Raw genomic sequence first — 14,985 nt, 5'->3', positions numbered from 1 at the left:
AGACCAAAAATTAAACGTAATTTTAAAATTACGTTTAAATTTACGTTTAAAATTACGTTTAAATTTACAGATAGTGACTTGAAAAATATTCAAATCCCTTGTGTTTTTTTCTCCCACTATGTACTTTTTACTTTATTTTATGTAACAGTTGGACACAAGATTGTCAAACATTGTGCAACTGAAAAGATACACTGATATCTAAAAAAAATAAAAAAGACATTACAACTATTTCCTTCTGAAGTTACATGCTTAAGCTCTACAATCACGTCTTTCATGAAAGAGTGGTAAGAAAAAAGTCATTGTTGAAAGGAAGCCATGAGAAGTCCCATCTGCAGTTTGCAACAAGCCTGGCCACAGAAACCTGTGGAAGAAGGGGTTCCGGTTACATTTCACAACATGCAATACCTTGTATTGGACTGTTATATAAAATCCTAATCAGACACAATGAGGCTTGTGGCTGTACAGGTGAAAAAATACAAAGAGGTATTAATAGTTTTGCTAGACACTGCATTAGACATCCAGAAAAATGGTTTCAGTAAAAAAACAAAAAACATATACAGTGCTTTACTTTTAACTAAATGTACATTTACAATATGTTGTTGACTATTCCACATCGATAAGAACTGTAAATCGTTTTTTATTCAACGGCACCATTGTTCTTTTGTACTGTTGTTAAGCAATAAAGATTTTTTTTTATCATTGTGGGTGGATCATTGGCCAGGAAACAAAAGAGCTCATAACATAACTTAGAGGAGTTAGATTCAAAACTTATCTGAGAACACTTGCTTTGGGACACAGAAAATGAAGCGAGGTGAAAAACGCAAGAACAGCTCCTTCAAGGATCTTCCTGAGAACATATCTGACGACGTTCAGAAAGATTCATCCAGCATTCTGTGCGACATGTGTACAGGGGACAGGAAATCGGCACGGAAGACCTGCATGAAATGTGAGATCTCCATGTGCGTCCAGCACCTGCAGGCCCACCTCACCACACCTGTGTTACTGCAGACTCATCCTCTGACTGAGCCCATGGCTATAGATGGAAACACTAAATGTCCCCAGCATGGGAAGCTCCTGGAGTACTACTGCCTGGATGATAAGACCTGTGTGTGCGTTTCCTGCGCCATTGAAGACCAGCACCGCCTTCACAACATGAAGACCTTCTCCACAGCCCACAAAGAGCTCCTGGAGAAGCTGAAAGCTGAGCAGAAGGACTTACAGCTGAAAACTGAGGATGATAACATGAGTCTGGAGACGTGGGAGAAGAGTGAAAGAGAGAAGCTGGCACGCAGCAGCGTGCGTCTCATCGAGGCTGTGACTAATCTACGGGACATTTCTCTGACCAGTGTCCAAAGTTCAGTCTCTGCTCGAATGGTGTCCATCAGAACCAGCAGGAGCAGCATGCAGGCAGCCCAGAACGAGAAGGACGCCTTCAGATTCCTGCAGATGTACTCTCAGGTGAACCAGGATGTGGAGAAAGCCAAGTCTGTGGATCTGAGGAAAGGCTTGGAGCCGGGCCCCAATCGGGACAAACTGGTTCTGGAGATAAGACAGAACGGGGAGAAGATGGTGAACCAAGCGTCCAACTTTTTAGAGTCATTGTTGACCCTAGTTGATCCTGAAAGCCACCAGGATGTCAATGATTCTTCAGACTTGATCTTTGAACCCCAGACTTCCAATAGCAGCATGTCCCTGTCCAAAGACAAAATGACAGTTTTCTACCACAGCTGGATGGGTCAATGTTCCGGCATTTTTCTAATCCAAAGCACCCAGTCAGTTCACAACTACCAGAGATGGATCCTCAGTCTTCCTGATGAGGGTGATTGGATGATTGGTTTGTGTGATAAACAGTCTGCAAATGACCCAATGAATGGACCAGTATATGGTCTAAGCTGTGAAGATAACCACCAGAGCTGTGCTGACAATCATCCTGGTAAGTCAGCCAGTAGTTCAGAGGCCTCTGTCAAGGACACAATGTTGAGCCAACTTAAGATACATTCTCCAGTCCTCAAATCTGAGAAGAAGAATGAATTGATGGATATACCCCGACCTGAAATGGTGGAAGTGTTTTGGGACGTCAAAGACTCCAGGCTCTTCTTTTTCAGCAGAACTGGACAGTACCAGAGAGAGGAAGTAGTCATAATTGAAGCAACACCCAACAACTGGGAGCTGGTTCCTTTTGTTAAGTTGGGAAAGGAAAATACCCAGAACACCTCCCAGCAGCAATGGAAATGCTCTTGTGGCTACAGCAGCTCTTTCAGAAATTTAATTGACAGGTACTCCCGGTCTTGCCAGGCAAGTTGCTCCAACTGTGGAAAAATACTTAGTGGTCAGTTCATCACAGAAATTGTTTGTGATCTTTGCTAATTGTTTGTAACATGATGATCATGACTTTTATTACCAACTAATGAGCATTATGTGACCTGTGATTGATGGCTGTCTGTGAATATATCAACACAATTACTGGAGGATTTTGAAAGATTTGAATCATTATTATACTTTTCACTGTAGTAAGTTCATCATTATTAGCTTGATAAATCAAGACTAATTTGGTTCGGGATTTGCTTTTCATGCCGCTACAATAAATAAAAATATGTATTCTCCATCCCAGCAAATTAATCTTTGTCTTCATCTGGTGGTTTTAAAGGCATGTATCCAATTGACTTTATAAACAATGTAACTGCTTCATTAATAGACAGAGAAACAATTAAACAAGGTAAAACATGGTAACATAAAAAGTTGTAGTAGTCAGGGTGAACTTCACACTTCACATCAAAGCAGATCTTGGTCTAAAAGATGGCTGTCCTAGTGCTGTTTGTAATGACAAACTTTGTTTTTCCAATTAATCAGTCAATCAATTTGATTTATAAAGCTTCCTTTATGCCGGAAGCACATGTGTAGCGCTGCTTCTGTGAGGTTGATTTTCTGAACTTGGTTTAAACCGTCCAATATAAATAAAGCAATATATATATAATAGCAATGGAGCTGCCCTCTCTTCTCTGTAAGAGGGCTGACAGATATTAAAAGTGATGTACTTTCATCTTATTCTACATTCTCGATTAGGGAGAGTCACAATGTGGTCATTTTCTTCCTCTGCATAATAAAATAACAAACAAAATGCATTTTGATTCATTCTTGATTGACTCAGTATCTCACTTTTGGGTAGAATTTATTTGTTTTCTCCTTTCTGGGTCTAAACGACCTGCATCCTCAGCTCTTATAGAAATTTAAGAATTAGCTATGAATATGAATATGTAAACAGAGGTGTGACGGGGTAAATGTTAATGTTCACCCTGGCAATCACTTTGGACTGTCAAAATAAGAGCAACACGTACCCTACAAAATAAAAGCCTTCACATTTTTCACAGAGGTAATTGCTCTTTTGGGCATTATATAGTGTATGTACTGTTACACATGGGATTAGTGTGGCCCTTTAAAATTAAACTTACTGAAAATAAACGCCTCAGTATTCCTCCCAGGTTAGGGCACCGCCTCACAATTTAAGTTGTTCAACAATCTGTTTCCAAATCCACAAACTCTGAGGCGTTGGTCATCTCTCCTCTCTTTTTAGTTTCTCCTTTCCCTAAACTTTCACCTACCATCTACCTCCAACACAACATCAGTGATCTTTAAATGCAGTTACACATTTTGCATCATTTCCAGTTCAATGTCAAAATCACATCTATAACATTTTAGCCTCTCTGATTTAGCATTCATTTATGATATTATGAGCATAACTTATTACTATTATTATAATCATAATGTGAGTTATTACAGGCATTCTTCTGAAAAGAAAACAGGAATAATCTAATATTCTAATTATTTGATAATAAGTTAGAGTTGTTTATTTTTACAAGTTAAAACAATATTAATATGAGTATTTTTGCTTTGGGTCTTATCCAATTACTCAAAAATGTTTAGTCTTTATTCTTTAAAACCTTTATGCTTTGAAATAAGGAATAGTCTAAACAATTTTTTTTATAAATCTGCAAACTAGAAATTTACTTCCTCTTTTTTCAGAAAGGCTGCTGTTCCTATTTCATGACTCACTCTCTACCTGACTTGTAATTTCTTATGATTAGATAGAAAAAGAAATAGAATTAAAGCAAAGTTCACATAAGACAAAACACAACAAACACAACCTGATTGATTTTATTGAAGTTTCAGTCTACTGTAGGGTCTAGATGTTACTTATATGATGAATTTTAAAGGTAACTTTATGTATTGTTACTATGAAACTGAAATTTCCAGCATGGGGAAGTGGGATGAGCCCAGGTTTTCTTGACAGCTGCTAAAGTACTGCTCAAACAAATAAGTCTGTAAATGAATGCTTTAAAAACTGAAACCAGTGAAATATAAATGTCAGTCTCCTCCCCCTCAGTGTCATAGTGGGTGTACCCTCAAACAAAACCTTCAAGAATGTTGTTTTTCAGACTAACCAGGGACAGACCCAAGACTTGCATACAACAAAAACAATATCTCCTTTTTGGAAAATTTCACTCATTGGTTAGCTTTTAGTCAATAAGAGAAAAACAAAGTAGATAGAGTAGAACAAGGATTACTTTATTTGACTCTGAATCACACTGCAACAAAGTAAACAGGACTTCCTGTATTTGAGGACACGTCTGATGACTGGGAGTTTTTCTAACCGTCAGTGTGGGCGGGTTACAAAGCACCACAAAAAAAAAAAAAAAAAAACCCCCCCGACAAATTCAAAACTCTCAGCACTCAAGAATTTAGAGACACTTTGACTCTCAAGACTTCAAGAACTCTTCCTTCAGGATCTTTAAACTGAAGTGAGGACACAAACGCAAAGGTAGTTCTTTTGAGGATCTTCCTGCATTTGAGAACATGTCTGACGCCGCTCTGGAAGATTCAGGCAGCATTCTGTGCGACATGTGTACAGAGGACAGGAAACCAGCACGGAAGACCTGCATGAAATGTGAGATCTCCATGTGCGTCCAGCACCTGCAGGCCCACCTCACCACACCTGTGTTACTGCAGACTCATCCTCTGACTGAGCCCATGRCTATAGATGGAAACACTAAATGTCCCCAGCATGGGAAGCTCCTGGAGTACTACTGCCTGGATGATAAGACCTGYGTGTGYGTTTCCTGCGCCATTGAAGACCAGCACCGCCTTCACAACATGAAGACCTTCTCCACAGCCCACAAAGAGCTCCTGGAGAAGCTGAAAGCTGAGCAGAAGGACTTACAGCTGAAAACTGAGGATGATAACATGAGTCTGGAGACGTGGGAGAAGAGTGAAAGAGAGAAGCTGGCACGCAGCAGCGTGCGTCTCATCGAGGCTGTGACTAATCTACGGGACATTTCTCTGACCAGTGTCCAAAGTTCAGTCTCTGCTCGAATGGTGTCCATCAGAACCAGCAGGAGCAGCATGCAGGCAGCCCAGAACGAGAAGGACGCCTTCAGATTCCTGCAGATGTACTCTCAGGTGAACCAGGATGTGGAGAAAGCCAAGTCTGTGGATCTGAGGAAAGGCTTGGAGCCGGGCCCCAATCGGGACAAACTGGTTCTGGAGATAAGACAGAACGGRGAGAAGATGGTGAACCAAGCGTCCAACTTTTTAGAGTCATCGTTGACCCTGGTTGATCCTGAAAGCCACCAGGATGTCAATGATTCTTCAGACTTGATCTTTGAACCCCGGACTCCCAATAGCAGTATGTCTCTGTCCAAAAACAAAAGGATGATTTTTTACCACAGCTGGATGGGTCAATGTTCCGGCATTTTTCTAATCCAAAGCACCCAGTCAGTTCCCAAATATCAGAGATGGATCCTCAGTCTTCCTGATGAAGGTAATTGGATGATTGGTTTGTGTGATAAACAGTCTGCAAACAAACTGAATGATCCTGTCTATGGACTGAGCTGTTACGATAACTGCCTGAATTGTGTTGCAACAAAGTATTATGACGGTCCAGGTGCCTATGACAATTCAATGGCTTCTGATAATCCATTTAAACCTGTCAAAGCCCAAATCAGGAATCAACACGAGATTCAATCTGCATTCCTCAGATCTAAGGAAAGGATTGGAGGGAAGGACATACCCCGACCTGGAAGGGTGGAAGTCTTTTGGGATATTTTGGCCTCGAAGCTGTCTTTTTTCAGCAGAGCTGGACAGCATCAGAGAGAGGAAATAATTACGATTGAGATGACTATCTTCAACTTGCCGCTGGTCCCTTTTGTCCAACTGGAAAAAGAAAATCCCCATGACACTCCCCGGGAGCAATGTCAATGCTCTTGTGGGTACAGAATCCCTGGAAAGAGTAAAATGAAAGAGTACTACCAGTACTCTTATGAGAGAAGTTGCCCACAATGTGGCAGAATAGTTAGCGTCCCATTAATTACGGAAATTGTTTGCGAGCTTTGCTAGCTTCTTAAAAAATAATGATCATAGTTTTTATTAGCATTTAGTGAGCATGAATGTGGCTTGTGATTGATGATTGTTGGTGAATATATTATGGAACATAATCAAAGATAAATTCAATAAAGTTTTGAAGTGTTGTTATACTTTTCACTGTAATCAGATTATTATCTTCAGCTTGATAAACCAATATTTGGTTTTCTGTTGGCATGGACCTTACCAAGCTCCGCCCAGAAATGCCCCTCGAAAGTCCCATGTGGCTGCATGTCTCACAAACAAAGCCTCGCGGTGCTTAGCTTCTATGTGTAAACATTTCGACTGACTCTCTGCAGAGTATTTCTGAGTCGATTAGTATAGCATTTCTGCCGGATTTTCAAAAATATTAGCCATGACAATGGACAGGGGAACCAACAAGTTCATGTCATCTTTTTTGGACGACATGCTACCGGTCGATGAGGAAAACAGCAGATTCTCACACACTCAGCATAAATATAGCAGTGGACAAGACCACTGACGCCTATTGTTCTTGCAAGGCTGGGCAAGTCGGACATTCATGGTTTTGAGGGTTACTTTTGAGTCAGTGATTTCTGTTGTTGGCAAATGTTTGAGTATGCCTAGGCCTTATACACTGTACTCGGTGCTAGCATGGCTAACACGATTACAGTTTAGTAAAAAGCCTTTTCAGGTAAAATAAAATCTTTAATGTATGTCAGACACATTGCATATTGATCTGTTCAGCTAAGACTGTGTAACTGACAGGCTTCAAGGTGTAGAAGTTGTGTCGGTACTGCCATTATGCTGTACTTGGCTAAAAGGTTTTCATAATGGATGCGTTTATTATTGACTTTTTTTTCATTCACTAAACACAAAGAAAGCAAAGCAATAATACTTACACCAGCAGACACTTTGTTCTTATTGATCCTACGACGGTTGAGCTGCAAATGCGGTCGTGCACAAGATTTGATCAAAGCAAGGCTTTCCGTTTCAGATTTTGGAAATCTGTGAATTTTAGTTCCACAAATACGATCAGGATACCTGACATCGCCTGTGCAGATACCCCACTGACGGTGGAGAACCATTCTTTTGAGTCCTGATGCAAAACTTTCTGTCGGTCTGCTAGTCCACAATGAACATTAGCATGTATTTACTACTGTAGCTTGTTTGTGACACGGTCACGCAAGTGGTAGCTGCGCTGTGACGTAAAATTGGCATTAGCCAATGATACGTGGCCCCTGTGGTAAGGTCCATTGTATGCAGCCTCATTTTAAACTGCTATTATTTCAATGTGATATTTGTCTGGTGGTTTATTTATCTGGTGGTAATAAACAAATCTAAACAATGTACATTAAAGACAATGTAACTGCTTCAGTAAATAATAAAGCCAGAGAAATGTTGAAACGTGCAATGTTTTATTGACTCACTGTAAAAGAGAGACCAGGCGGGTTTAAGGACTTGGCAACAACTTTAAAACACCATGGTTATGTATAACAGAGAAAAAGATGAAAACAGTTTAAAAATAATCATAATTACATGAACTGTGGAAAGGTGATGTCGAAAATCTTTGAAAACTAATTCCTAAGAACGATCTCTCATCATGAAACCTATAATAAATAAAAATGTTGGTAGATGAACTGGAAATATTTTTGTATTAATTGGTACCTCTGCTCCTAATTTAACACTGTCTTAATATATTCCATTATTGGTCCACTAATATTACAATCGACATACAAAAAAGTCTTTTTAAAGTGCAATACATGGGTCCTGGAATGATAGAGCTTCTAAAAATAGTTTTTTTTCTAAATTGCTAAAACATTTGCCTTAATGCCTTTAAGGCATTAAGGCAAATGTCTTAATGCCTTTTAAAATAGGCATTAAGACATTTGCTTTGAAATCTTAAGTTGGGGACAAAGGCTTGCAGATATCAGGAGATATCAGGCTTACTGTTCATGGAAAAAACTGAATGTTGCATAAATAAAATTAACTACAGTGAAGGATTTTTGCTTTGGAATGATAAGCTGAGGAATAAAAGCTCTAGTTTTGTAGGAAAGCGTGTGACTCCTGCAATGTCTAAAGGGATAGATACATGTGGAAAGCTTTTCTAAAAAGGCCAATCTGGATTAAAAAAAGGCATAAGAAGGACAGTATTTTATAAGTGCTTTCTATCAGCTCAGTTGCGTTTCTCTATAAACAAAACAATGGAATCTGGAATGGAATCAGAATCAGAAGGCGGAGGTAGACGTTTAGCTGTTCCCGAAAACGGTGTTGAGCTGCTGGGTGACCCGGATGAAGGTCGTTCTGCGGCTCAGCTCCTTCAGCTTCGCTGCTCCAACGTAGGTGCAGGTGGAGCGGACGCCTCCCAGGACGTCTCGTATCGTCTCGTCCACCGGCCCTTTGTAGGGGACTTCCACCGTCTTCCCCTCTGACGCTCTGCAGGTGTAAAAAGAAAAAAAACAAAAAACACAAAGCATGAATCCGTCGTCGTAAAAACCCCAAAACAATCAGAATCAAAAACAACAAAGCTGCTGTTTTTTTTTTTTTTTACAGAATCTCACCTGTAATCAGCTACACCTCCTGCGTGCCTCTTCATCGCCGTGTCGGAGCTCATCCCATAAAACAGCTTGTACTTCTTGCCATTTTTCTCGATGATCTCGCCGCCGCTCTCGGAGTGACCAGCCAGCATCCCGCCCAGCATCACAAAGTCGGCTCCAGCGCCTGAAGAGAACCGCGAGAAGCAGTGAGATCACCGATTTCAAATTGACGGGAATCACTTTGTGTTGAGAGTCTTCACTCATTTCAAAAGCAGAGACAGATATAGAGGTGCTCTATAAACAAAATTTACTGAATTTCTATTTACTACTTTCATTTTAAAACAATAAAACTTACCAAAAGCCTTGGACACATCTCCTGGACAGGTACATCCTCCATCCTACAGGACAGAATGGCAACAACATCTAACTTTAACTTTAAGATTCATTATAGCTCAAAATGCCTTGAGATCAAATTCTAACAGAGCTTAGAAAGATGCTTAGCAATAAAAAAAAAAATGATAGTCATGTTTATATTTATTTTTGCCTTTATGATAGAGCATATAAAATTTTAGCTTAGTTTTAAGAGGAAAACCTGTTTTACATTTTCTTGATTTGTTCCCAGATTCAATTCCGAACTTTAGCTAGGCCGCTCTGAAACCGAAGAAAAGCATCCCAGCTTTGTTTCGTGTAAGGCCAACCTTTTGTAAATGAAACCAAAAAAGTTCAGCGTGACTTTGAGACCACGAAACATTTTTCCACAAGCTATAGGGAGATTTCAGCAGCTTCTGGAAAGTTTTCTTTGGAACAAAAGGCTTCTGTCTTGCATTTCTCTTGGCAAACTAATTGAACAGAATATTTCAGATAAAAGTTTCAAAATAACCTTTTATGGTCCCATTTCTTTTACAACACAAAAAACCCACAGCCATTTTAACAGAGGTGAAGACAGTATGAAGAACTAATTAAAGGACATAGCATGCTTTTTTTCTGGCAAAGAAATCCTAATAGAGTTAATTCATTGTGTTGAGAAGTTTTGATTTGGTGACTGTTTGTTCCAGGAGACTCACAGATATAATGTGGCCGCCCAGGCCGTGGGCTGCATCTGCACATTCAATCACAGCGCTGAGCTGCGGGTAGCCAACCCCCGTCTTCTTACGGGTGGTACACACAGAGCCTGAGGGGGAAGACACAGAGAGCCTGAAACGTCTGCAAACGGCATAAATTTAGATGATTATTAAAGCCAGAGAAGAGATTAACAAAGTTCCTGATCTGTGACAAAAGCAAACATAACACTCTGGAGATATTTAACTCAGTCAGCCTGGAAATGCTGAAAATCAGGAGGATGATCACCTGGTCCGATGCCTACTTTAATGATGTCAGCTCCAGCAAGAATCAGCTCTTCCACCATTTCTCCCGTCACTACGTTCCCTGCCTGAAMAAAAAAAAAAAAAAAAAAAAAAAGGMWTWRKSWWTWKWYTSWRMYAAWRCWSSATYTTWSAGTSMRWYGTWSTTTGGTTTTAAGCTCTTCCTGGACGTTTACTGACCATTATGGTGTGTGAGGAAAACTTCTCCCGGACGTCTTTGACGAAGTGAACGAAGTGTTCGGAGTAGCCGTTGGCCACGTCTACACAGATGTACTTGAGCTGTGGCACAGCCTCCACGATAGCAGAGATCTTCTCAAAGTCTCCTTCTCCGGTCCCCGTGCTGACGGCAACACTCTAGGGACAAAAAAACCCATCCAATTTGAGACATTAGTCAAAAAAAAAAAAAATACAATACTTAGGATTTGACGTTGGGTTTTAGTGCAGAACTTGAATACCTCCAGGCACTCAGGGTGCTTCGCAGCAAACTCTGACCAATCATCTATAGAGTAATGTTTGTGGATTGCAGTGAAGAGAGTGAACTAGGGGACACAGATAAAGATGAAAATAAAGTAAATTAAGAAAAAAATACAGCATTTAATTCATCTATTTATTTAAAGGGTGGGAAGAGGACATCCCAGAAGCTTATTTCTATTATCCATTATTCAAAGTGGGAAGGACAAGCAATTATTTCTACACGGCTTCGATACATTTTTCTTAACTACCTGATTTGATACCAGTAAATAACACAGAAGAAGGTAAATATGACGTGGCGTTCAAACATTAATCAACCTCGTGCAGAGCCTGGGCCATCTCGAAGGTCCCCACGGTGTCCATGTTGGCGGCGATGATGGGAATCCCCCTGTAGCTGCCCTTGGAGTTCCTGAACGTGAAGCTCCTCAACAGGTCCACCTAGAGAGGAGAGCACAACAAAACTTTATCAATATGTCATACCAACGACTTTGTTAGCCACACACTCCACAAATCTGATCTTTTTTCACTGAAGAGAGGGAAGATTAGTAAAAAAAATGTGTCAAATGAATCCCCCTGTGCAGTTTAATACAAACCCGTAGATTAAGGCGTTTTGGTCAGATGAGACTAGTATTGAACTTTTATAGGCAAAAAAAAATGTATATGTGGTGGAAAAACAATAGTGACCATCACTCTGAACAATATGTAAAAACGTGATGGTGGTGGAGGCAGCATCATGCTGTGGGGAAGTTTGTCTCCTGCAGGAACATGCATGCTGTTCAAAGTTGACGACTTTCATTGAGGGGTGTCAGAGTGCAAATAGATACAAACGCACACAACGTGTTGATTTGTTTTGGTCTGTGTCACAAGAGTCTACAGCTGGACTTGACCCACCTCACTCCTGGACTTGAGCGTGCTCCGTTTGGGCCGGAGGAGAACATCCTTGAAGTCCAGCTTGATGTCATTCTCAATGCGAGGCATGGTGGAGAAACGGAATGTTGGCTAATGATTAATGACAGGAGACTCTGAAAGAGACAGAGATCAGCGATCAAGACGGAGCCGCGGTTATTTTTCTCCCTCTCTCTCATTTCCTACCCATCTTCTCCCTCATTCAACTTTACATATTCACAGTAAGGTCGGAAAAGTCGATTTAAGTTTTAAGGATTCTAAAAATATAAGAGACAAAAAACATGTTTTCTTTAGGGGGAAAAAGAGAGAGTTTTGTAACATGTATCTAAAGCGTGCTAGCTGATTCCACATGTCGGAGCGTGCAGACAGGGCAACTTCTTGTCAAAATTCAAGGTTACATCAGTGCACACCCGCACAACTCCCGCTACTTTATTAGGACAAACAGCAGTTGCATAAGAACTGTGGATATTACACAACAAAATGCGACACATTTAGCAGAAGAAAGCGTTTACCGTTGGAAAAGTCAGACAAGGAGGTTATAAAAATCGTCTGGACCGCCTCCCCACTTCCTCTCGCCGCTGTCAGGGAGGTTTTACAGCGGCGGACATCGGCTGCTCTGCCGCGCTGTAGTTTTTAGACGGCGTCCTCTCGAAGGCTACAGCCGGGTAAGAACTACAAACGCGACAGTCGCTTTACGTCCCGCTTCACTGTTGTCGTAAATGCATCTTAAGGCAGTTGGATAACAAATCTAATGTTTGCTTTTCTTTGTAGGGTACTTACGTGAATCCCAGCGACATATATGTAGGTAGCTTTGCAGCTGTGTAGATTTATTTATTATAAAACAAATAAAACGAATAGTAAGTGAAGCGGAACAGTGTTGCTCTCATAAGCGGTGGCGGGGGATTTAATAAAAAAAAACACAGGAAACAACCACTGGATTTCTAGAACAATTATTCTCCGACATAGAAGCTGAAAAATATTTTTTTATTTACAGCCACAGCAGGTTAAATAATAAATCCTGTTAGCAGACTGCTCGTTAAATTATTACACCTGTGTATATTTATAACAAAAATCATCCAACAAAGATGTTGATAAAAGTGAAGGTAAGTAACGTGAAACAATGACTTCTATGTATAGCTAATTGTTATCGTAGTGAATCATAATCTGCTTATCTCTGACTCTGAAGTGTTCTTATCACAGACTCTCACTGGCAAGGAGATAGAGATTGACATAGAGCCCACAGATAAGGTACATGATGGCATTTTACATCTTCATTTGGACTTTGAACAGACCTAAACCGACTGATTTTATGTGTTTTCAAGCCCTCATCTCTGTTTGCAATATATCCCAATGCAGGTGGAGCGAATTAAAGAAAGAGTGGAGGAGAAAGAGGGGATCCCTCCCCAACAACAGAGGTTGATCTACAGTGGAAAACAGATGTAAGATTGTTTTTTTCTCTCAGTGAGCAGTCATTTTGGTAAATTACTGCCATATTTTTTTGCAAACGCAACAATTTCATTTAAAGAGTTTTATTTATGGTTTTAGTTGATAGTGAGCTGTTTTTGTGTGTGTGTGTAAATCATGTAATTGTCAATAACAAAGTAATTTAGCATAATTGTTCGCCCAGAAATGAGACACGTGTTATATTAGCAGCACCAATTGATTGTTATTAATTCAAGCATTAACAATTAGATTTGAATGCTTCCTTCATTTAATTCATTAATTTTCTTTTCATGATGGCAGGTGAATACCTCCTTTTCAGTCACCTCTACAGTAATGTAGCTATGGGATTTTTAATTGAGGTTAAAAAGCAAGAACTATAGTAAAACCTAACATTTTCTTACTTGTGAAAATTTATTATTCCTACATTCCCTACATTTCATTTAACATGAACGTGTCAGGTTAGCACTTTCCAGTTTTGAAGAGGCGCTCTTTGTCAAAAAAGTGTTTTCGCCACTGGTTTAATAAAAGTATTTCTACCGTCTCGATTTCTTATACACTCTGTCTTTTTTTGTTGTTGCTTTATTCATGTTTAGGAACGACGAGAAAACGGCCGCAGACTACAAAATCCAGGGCGGCTCCGTCCTTCACCTGGTGCTCGCCCTCAGAGGAGGAGGCCGCCCGCTCTGCTCCACGTTTTAACCGCCGGCTCGACAACAACAAGCTCAAACTGACACGACGCCTTCAAGAACCACAGCGCTACTGGAAGCGGTCGCACAATCACCCGGTGCCACCGAAGGCACCACGGAGTCACCGGCCGAGTCGTCGAACCAGTTTCTGCTTTCCGTCTCTGGCTCCTTCACAGCCTTTCGTGTGTTTTGTTGCCAAAGCCGTGTGCGCAGATGATCAATTCTTTAGCTTTGGATTAACACTTGACTGATTAGCTATTAAGGACAAAAACCACTATTCAATCGTCTTTCTGTCACTCTGTGCAAGTAATGTTTGTGATGGAGCAGAGGATGTTTGCTGCGCCTGAAATAAATGAGACAACTGTAATTTAAAGCCGGAGAAGGGATGTCGATCCTTGTAGAGTTAGATTGTCACAAAGTATCGCACGGGGTTTGATAGAGCTCTTATGAAGCACTGATGTAGCAGAGTAAGTGTGAGAAGACTATAGCTTTAATAACAGGACTAACCCTAGACCACACAGGGACCATTGTTGGGTTTTGGTTCGGCTTTTTTTTTTGTGTGTGTCTTTAAGTGCTTAACGAATGAAATGCCAGGAAGGTTGTTTCCACTTTCAGACAATCTTATGTTTGCTTTGTCTTGTTCTGTTTCAGAACAAAAAAAAAAAGCTCAGCAAAAACACTCATTTTTCTCTCTATAATGGAGAAAAGAGCAAGTAAAGAACATTACCATGATGGTCAAGAGTTGGCACGACCATCATGAACCTCACGGCTTTTTCTTTTTTTCACCCGAGTGTTTCATGAATAATTTGAACTTGCTCCGATTCATGAAGAAGTAGTATGTTTACTTTTCTTATCGCGGTGTCGTCACCTGTAATACCCTACACTTGTGTTCAGTGTCCTTTCAAACGTATCACTTTGTGAAATAAAACAGATTCTGCGAAGGCCCTGCGTTTTACTGTCCAGTGTTCTCCCAGCAGTCTGTTGTTCTAAGAAGGTTTTCCATGAGGTTTAAGAGTATGTTTACGGGAATGTTTGACCAGAAGTGCATCCATCCGTGAGGTTAGACACTGATGTTGGCTCACTGTGTCCTGTACTGATGCAAAAGCCTCAAACTAGAACTTGGAAATCGACCACCTCATGCAGACCTCTCTAGATCAAACACTAAAGAAACCAAAACCTGGAGCCACTTGTGTACATTTTTTATTCTTG

The 14,985-nt window shown here is 40.4% G+C and overlaps 4 protein-coding genes across 4 annotated transcripts; 3 read left to right on the top strand and 1 right to left on the bottom strand.

Moving 5' to 3' along the window:
* Positions 1-801: 801 nt before the first annotated feature.
* Positions 802-2,595, top strand: LOC103476167 (probable E3 ubiquitin-protein ligase MID2). Its single transcript, XM_017308518.1, has one exon. The coding sequence runs from the start codon at positions 802-804 to the stop codon at positions 2,365-2,367; it is 1,566 nt and encodes a 521-aa protein (XP_017164007.1). The 3' UTR covers positions 2,368-2,595.
* A 2,112-nt stretch (positions 2,596-4,707) lies between these two features.
* On the top strand, positions 4,708-6,631 carry LOC108166864 (nuclear factor 7, ovary-like). The gene has a single exon (XM_017308542.1). It carries the CDS (start codon positions 4,852-4,854, stop codon positions 6,388-6,390), a length of 1,539 nt encoding a protein of 512 aa, XP_017164031.1. The 5' UTR covers positions 4,708-4,851; the 3' UTR covers positions 6,391-6,631.
* A 1,137-nt stretch (positions 6,632-7,768) lies between these two features.
* On the bottom strand, positions 7,769-12,270 carry gmpr2 (guanosine monophosphate reductase 2). Its single transcript, XM_008427992.2, has 10 exons — positions 12,160-12,270; positions 11,633-11,763; positions 11,060-11,179; positions 10,726-10,809; positions 10,451-10,624; positions 10,257-10,338; positions 9,974-10,080; positions 9,265-9,307; positions 8,934-9,093; positions 7,769-8,808 (listed from the first exon to the last, which is right to left on the bottom strand). The coding sequence occupies exons 2-10, from the start codon at positions 11,717-11,719 to the stop codon at positions 8,622-8,624; spliced, it is 1,044 nt and encodes a 347-aa protein (XP_008426214.1). The 5' UTR covers positions 11,720-11,763; positions 12,160-12,270; the 3' UTR covers positions 7,769-8,621.
* A 107-nt stretch (positions 12,271-12,377) lies between these two features.
* nedd8 (NEDD8 ubiquitin like modifier) lies at positions 12,378-14,720 on the top strand. Its single transcript, XM_008427991.2, has 4 exons — positions 12,378-12,750; positions 12,848-12,895; positions 13,004-13,086; positions 13,684-14,720. Exons 1-4 carry the CDS (start codon positions 12,733-12,735, stop codon positions 13,787-13,789), a joined length of 255 nt encoding a protein of 84 aa, XP_008426213.1. The 5' UTR covers positions 12,378-12,732; the 3' UTR covers positions 13,790-14,720.
* Positions 14,721-14,985: the final 265 nt, after the last annotated feature.

This window comes from Poecilia reticulata, linkage group LG14, assembly GCF_000633615.1.
Source record: "Poecilia reticulata strain Guanapo linkage group LG14, Guppy_female_1.0+MT, whole genome shotgun sequence".
In the NCBI taxonomy this organism is placed as follows: domain Eukaryota; kingdom Metazoa; phylum Chordata; class Actinopteri; order Cyprinodontiformes; family Poeciliidae; genus Poecilia; species Poecilia reticulata.
The sequence above is the reverse complement of the archived record's forward strand: the minus strand, read 5'-3'. Positions and strand labels throughout refer to the sequence as shown.

Coding starts and splice junctions, on each gene's coding strand:
- LOC103476167 (XM_017308518.1), top strand. CDS start 802: ATGAAGCGAGGTGAAAAACGCAAGAACAGCTCCTTCAAGGATCTTCCT.
- gmpr2 (XM_008427992.2), bottom strand. CDS start 11,719: ATGCCTCGCATTGAGAATGACATCAAGCTGGACTTCAAGGATGTTCTC. Junction 10,625..10,725: donor AGCACCCTGAGTGCCTGGAG/GTATTCAAGTTC, acceptor TTTTGTCCCTAG/AGTGTTGCCGTCAGCACGGG. Junction 8,809..8,933: donor GGAGGTGTAGCTGATTACAG/GTGAGATTCTGT, acceptor TTACACCTGCAG/AGCGTCAGAGGGGAAGACGG.
- nedd8 (XM_008427991.2), top strand. Junction 12,896..13,003: donor ACATAGAGCCCACAGATAAG/GTACATGATGGC, acceptor ATCCCAATGCAG/GTGGAGCGAATTAAAGAAAG. Junction 13,087..13,683: donor ATCTACAGTGGAAAACAGAT/GTAAGATTGTTT, acceptor ATTCATGTTTAG/GAACGACGAGAAAACGGCCG.